Source organism: Lolium rigidum, chromosome 4 (assembly GCF_022539505.1).
Source record: "Lolium rigidum isolate FL_2022 chromosome 4, APGP_CSIRO_Lrig_0.1, whole genome shotgun sequence".
Lineage (NCBI taxonomy): Eukaryota > Viridiplantae > Streptophyta > Magnoliopsida > Poales > Poaceae > Lolium > Lolium rigidum.
In genome coordinates this window covers 179145987-179152571 of record NC_061511.1, presented here as the reverse complement: position 1 = coordinate 179152571, position 6585 = coordinate 179145987, and the positions used below count along the sequence as shown (strand labels likewise).

General features: G+C 48.6%; 1 protein-coding gene across 1 annotated transcript; it reads left to right on the top strand.

Annotated features, from left to right (window-relative positions):
• Positions 1–722: 722 nt before the first annotated feature.
• Positions 723–1453, top strand: LOC124707243. The gene is made up of 2 exons (XM_047238909.1): positions 723–1052; positions 1292–1453. Exons 1-2 carry the CDS (start codon positions 723–725, stop codon positions 1451–1453), a joined length of 492 nt encoding a protein of 163 aa, XP_047094865.1.
• Positions 1454–6585: the final 5132 nt, after the last annotated feature.

The window sequence follows — 6585 nt, the reverse complement described above, 5'->3', positions numbered from 1 at the left end:
TACCAAAAATTATAGGCGATTACAACAACAAAAAAATTATGGCAAACGCCTAGGTAAACATTACAACATCTCTTACATGCTTTCTTTATAAATTTTATATGCAATAGTTACAAAACTAACAAACGTATACAACATCTCTACGAAAAAAAAGTGTCCATGACTAAAACAATTACACCAAAAATCACAAAATAATTATAACAAAAAAGTCATCTGTTTACAACATATCAAGAAACACGCATTTTCGTAACATATCACTTAGAAAAAACTTACAAATTATGTCGTGTGAGTTTACAACAAATTTTTATCTAATTGTTACAAATCTGGAAACAACACTGCACATTTCTTAAAAAAAAAAAGCAACACTCCAGTTTTGGGCCGAAAAACCAGGCCTATATGGGCCGCGCGGGAGTTGTTACAAATCTGGAAACAACACTGCACATTTCTTAAAAAAAAAGCAACACTCCAGTTTTGGGCCGAAAAACCAGACCTATATGGGCCGCGCGGGAGCTGAGCGACCGACGACCGATCGCTGGCCAGCGATCGGTCGCCGGATCGGAAGCGTTTTCCTTTCAGTAGCGTCACATGCACATGGTGACGCTCAGCAGCAGATAACGATGAACTCACCCGCATTTTGTGCCTGCGTTTCTTTCCCCTGCCTAGGTGGTCCGGCACAGCTGAAGAATCGAGCTTCCGAAGAACGGCGCCTAGGTGGCCATCCGGCAATGAGCGGCTTCGTGGGGCAGCGGTCTTGGATGGGGGCCGCCGCCACCCCGTCGGAGCCTGTGGGCGGCGACGCGCGGGACGACGGCGCCGCCTCCTCGTCCTCCATGAACGCCAGCGCCATCTCCTTCGGCTTCGCCGCCACCGCCATCCTCATCGCCATGTTCCTCCTCATGGCCATCTTCGAGCACCTCATCAAGCCCGGCTGGGCCGCCGCCCGGGCGTCCCGCGACGCTGCCGGCGACGACGGACACGCCCAGGACCCGTCCCACTCCGGCCGGCACCGGCCGCGCGACCACGGCTCGCCGGACAAGCTCGCACCTCCGCCCAAGGTAATAATTACTACAGTAATTCAAGATCCTAGCTTGCTCGCTCGCAGAATGAATGCCGCCTCCGTGCGTTCAGCTCACGTGCAGCGTGTCAGCAGCGGCAAGGGCGCGCGCACGTCGTGTCGCGCTCGTGTCTGCAGTGCCATGCGTGCGTGCGTACGGGCGCGCTGCTGTTTCAGGAGAAATGAAAAAGGAACATGACCTGCCATCACCTGAATCAATCTTTTTTCTTTCGTTTGCAGATGGAGGTCGTAGTGGCCGCGCCGGACCTGACGGTGGTGATGCCGGGGCAGCGGTACCCGACGTTCCTGGCGCAGCCGGCGCCGCTCCTCTTCCCGTGCCCGAGAGAGCCTGTGCGCTGGCCTCCGCACCATGACCGCCGACATTCCTTCCTGCCGCCGTGACTCTCTCTTTCGCGCGGATAAGTGGAGTAGTTTTTATAGATCGAGGGTGAGGCGGGAAATGCGGAGGTGATGCTGGTATGTGCGCCGAGGAAAATGTTGGATCGTTTGTGCCGATTGCCTGATGTTCATAGGTCGTAGTCCTAGGGTAGGCAATGCATGTCTAGGATACTTCTTCATCCTCTGATCTTCGTCCACCGCCGTTCTTCTTGTCTGATGAAGGATTTTTCATGGCGTTGAATGCGTCGTTCATGTTATGGTCGGTTGGGCCATCAGGAGTATCCCTTGCTTTTTTTTTTGAGAGAGGAGGAGTATCCCTTGCTGGGCTGAAGAAATATGCCAGTTACATATTTTACGCCCATGCGTTGGCACCGTTCTAAGGGCCCGATTGGTTACTACCAATGTATTTTCCCGTATTGAGTGGGCCAAAATTCGGCCGTTTGGAAGCTCAACTCGCACCGAGAAGTTGCACAACACGATGTTTAAAGCAGGCCAAAAGTTGACCCGAGAGGAACGGCGTTTTTTCCAAGGACAGGCCCGGCCGAGCGCCGTGTAGTTACTGTTTTGCACGCATTGGGAAGCGCGGGAGACGAGGGGTGCCCCTTTACTCTGCACTCCACTCTCCTCACCGCCCAACCGGAACTCTCACCTCTCTCGATTTCTCCATGGCCGCCGCCGCTCCTCCTCCTCCCCCACCGCCTGGCGGCCTCCCCACCAAGCGGAAGATGTCCACCCAAGAAGTTTGGGCAGCACGCCAACTAGACCAGCTAGCGGCCGACGGAGGAAACCTCGAGGCCACTCTGAAGCGCCCATCCCCATTCTGTTCGAGGCTGCGCATGATGAGGCGACCACGGCGGCCGCCTCAGTGATCACGGATCTGACTGTAGGGTCATCATCGACTGCGATCCCCGGTCCCCAGAGCATAGCCACAGGCAAGGCACCTGCATTCGCAGATCCTGCCTTCGTCGATTTGGTAGGGTTTTTTCATCCCCTCCGGCGGCCGCCTCGAACATGCCATTGTCTACTTCCCGTGCTCCGGTCGGTCAGTCCAGGTCTCGGAGTGTTCCTCTGCCAGCAGGAGCGCCCGATTTCTCCAAGGTACGCCCACAATCTCGCAGATTTAGGTAGTGGTTAGGGTTTGGCAAATTTTATTAACCGTCGACATTGTGCTATGTCCGGTGACCGGCGCTACGACATTAGGGTTAAAATGCATGCGCTTCTAGGCTAGCTTGTCGAGGTGCTCCATGCCCATGGTAGATTTCCCAATTTGGGCAGTGCATTTGTCAGGGTGTGAAATTATTGCACACCCTAATTTGGGAAATTGGGACAAAACTTGTAATGATGTGGCAAGATTTGGGTAATGATGTTGATCATTGTCCTGCTCATGATGTAGATGATGATCAACACATTGATAATGACAATGTGGTTGGTCATGGTCTTGGTCATGCTCTGGATGATGATCAACACATTGACCAGTTGTCGAAGATGTTCAACAGTGTCTTGCTCCTGCTCTAGATCATGATCAATGTCTTGCTCCTGCTTTAGATGTTGATCTGTTTCTTGCTCCTGCTCTAGATGTTGATCACTGTCTTGCTCCTGCTCTAGATGTTGATCAGTGCCTTGATGCTGCTCTAGATGTTGATCAGTGTATTCCTTCTCCTCTAGATGTTCATTAGTGTATTCTTTCTCCTCTTGATCATGCCATTTACACAAAGTTTCTTATCTGACTAGGTCGTCAAGCTGGAGTGCGCAGGGTGGGCAAGGGGTGGTTCCCTCCACCCGGCTACCAGGACAACATCGCCCTCAACCACTGGACGAGCGCTCTTAAGAAGGAGGTGTGCCAGGCAGGGTGGAGGCTGTGTTGATGCCACCTTCGACCGGGGACACAAGCCTAAGCTAGGGCACCTCGCCAGGTCACTCATGTCGCGGAGGTTCTACGTGCAACTCAACACGGATGACCTCCACATGCTCGTCGTGTCGCCATGTTTCCAGGACGCGCTCCGGGAGTGGATCAAGATCCCACTGCCAGGCAGTGTGCCCTTGTATGCCTGCTGGTTCTGCGACGAGTGGGTGCAGGTCACCTACCATGCTGACCAGGTGTTCTTTGGCACTAACTGGGTGCAGATGGTCTACAAGTACGATCACCATTACGGCGACGTCGTGGAGTTCAAGTTCGAGGCCTTCATCTTGAAGATGATCATCTACAAGGCCATCTGCTCCACCGCCTGGCTCTACACCTGCCTCGATAATGGCTAGGCAGCGATGACCCTCCTTTTATCTGTTTGTCCACCTATAGTTGTAGTGGTAGTTGATACGTCTCCGACGTATCGATAATTTCTTGTGTTCCATGCCACATTATTGATAATATCTACATGTTTTATGCACACTTTATGTCATATTCGTGCATTTTCTGGAACTAACCTATTAACAAGATGCCGAAGAGCCGATTCTTGTTCTACTGCTGTTTTTGGTTTCGAAATCCTAGTAACGAAATATTCTCGGAATTGGACGAAATCAACGCCCAGGGTCCTATTTTGCCACGAAGCTTCCGGAAGACCGAAGGAGAGTCGAAGTGGGGCCACGAGGTGGCCGGACACCGGGCGGCGCGGCCCGGGCCCCGGCCGCGCCGGCCCGTCGTCCGGGCCCCTCGTGCCGCCTCTTTACCTGCCCTTCCGCCTACAAATAGCCTCCGTCGCGAAACCCCCGCATGCGAGAGCCACGATACGGAAAACCTTGCGAGACGCCGCCGCCGCCAATCCCATCTCGGAGGATTCTGGAGATCTCCTCCGGCACCTGCCGGAGAGGGGATTCATCTCCCGGAGGACTCTTCACCGCCATGGTCGCCTCCGGAGTGATGAGTGAGTAGTTCACCCCTGGACTATGGGTCCATAGCAGTAGCTAGATGATTGTCTTCTCCTCATTGTGCTTCATTGTTGGATCTTGTGAGCTGCCTAACATGATCAAGATCATCTATCCGTAATACTATATGTTGTGTTTGTCGGGATCCGATGGATAGAGAATACTATGTTATGTTAATTATCAAGTTATTACCTATGTGTTGTTTATGATCTTGCATGCTCTCCGTTATTAGTAGAGGCTACGGCCAAGTTTTCGCTCTTAACTCCAAGAGGGAGTATTTATGCTCGATAGTGGGTTCATGTCTCCGTGAATGCGGAGGAGTGACGAGAAACCTCTAAGGTTATGGATGTACTTGTTGCCACTAGGGATAAAACATTGATGCTATGTCTAAGGATGTAGTTATTGATTACATTACGCACCATACTTAATGCAATTGTCTCGTTGTTTTGCAACTTAATACTTGGAAGGGGTTCGGATGATAACTTTGAAGGTGGACTTTTTAGGCATAGATGCATGCTGGATAGCGGTCTATGTACTTTGTCGTAATGCCCAATTAAATCTCACTATATTTATCATGACATGTATGTGCATTGTTATTCCCTCTCTATTTGTCAATTGCCCGATCGTAATTTGTTCACCCAACATGCTTTTATCTTATGGGAGAGACACCTCTAGTGAACTGTGGACCCCGGTCCATTCTTTTATACTGAAATACAAATCTCTTCGCAATACTTGTTCTTTACTATTTTCTGCAAACAATCATCTTCCACACAATACGGTTAATCCTTTGTTACAGGCAAGCCGGTGAGATTGACAACCTCAGCTGTTTCGTTGGGGCAAAGTACTTTGGTTGTGTTGTGCAGGTTCCACGTTGGCGCCGGAATCTCCGGTGTTGCGCCGCACTACATCCCGCCGCCATCAACCTTCAACGTGCTTCTTGACTCCCTACTGGTTCGATTAAACCTTGGTTTCTTACCGAGGGAAACTTGCCGCTGTGCGCATCACACCTTCCTCTTGGGGTTCCCAACGGACGTGTCAACTACACGCATCAAGCAAATTTCTGGCGCCGTTACCGGGGAACAAAGAAAAGCTACACCACAGAGATTTATACCTCCCACGTCAACTTCGCGCCAGCAAGTAAATTTCTGGCGCCGTTGCCGGGGAGATCAAGACACGCTGCAAGGGGAGTCTCCACTTCCCAATCTCTTTACTTTGTTTTTGTCTTGCTTTATTTTATTTACTACTTTGTTTGCTGCATTATATCAAAACACAAAAAAATTAGTTGCTAGCTTTACTTTATTTACTATCTTGTTTGCTATATCAAAAACACAAAAAAATTAGTTACTTGCATTTGCTTTACTTATTTCAACATGTTTCCTTTTAATTTTACCGTAAAAGACATATCGGTAGGACGTGGGTCCATAGTTGGGAGAAATAATATAGAAGAATTTTTCAATCATGTTAGTACCATTGAAGATTTTGAAGATAGACACTTGGTAGAACTTGCTCCTACTTATGAAATTGCTGCTGCTGCTTTAGTTCGCATGTTGGAAACTAAATTTGTTAATCTCAATCCTATAATCCAACACATGTTTCTTACACTCGGTGATATGGAAGAAGGGGAAAAGAAAGATTTTGTTTTAGAAACCCTTCTTAGAGAATTTGGTGGTATAGCAAGAGAGGCTAGAAAGGTCTTTATTAAATATAAGATGCTTGGTTCTTATACCAATTTTGTTAGTATTCTTGAAAAGATGGACATGGAGAGAGTAAGGTACACTAATAATATTAATGACGGTGGGGAGATCAAAGCACCAATACCATGTAAGCTCCTAGCAATGAATGAAGCGTTAGAAAATAACTATGCTTGGCTTGTTCCTGAAAATTTGTTTGATGAGAGTAGCAAGCCCAAGACTAATGAAAAGGGAGCCGCTGAAACTTATGTATCTAATATACTATGCATGGTTGAGAAAACTCCAAACCCCGATGTTGATGCTTCATCTCTTGATATTACTTGATTTACACTTTCTGCGCCTAGCTGAAAGGCGTTAAAGAAAAGCGCTTATGGGAGACAACCCATGTTTTTACTACAGTATTTTTGTTTTATATTTGAGTCTTGGAAGTTGTTTACTACTGTAGCAACCTCTCCTTATCTTAGTTTTATGTTTTGTTGTGCCAAGTAAAGTCTTTGATAGTAAAGTGAATACTAGATTTGGATTACTGCGCAGAAACAGATTTCTTTGCTTGTCACGAATCTGGGTCTAATTCTCTGTAGGTAA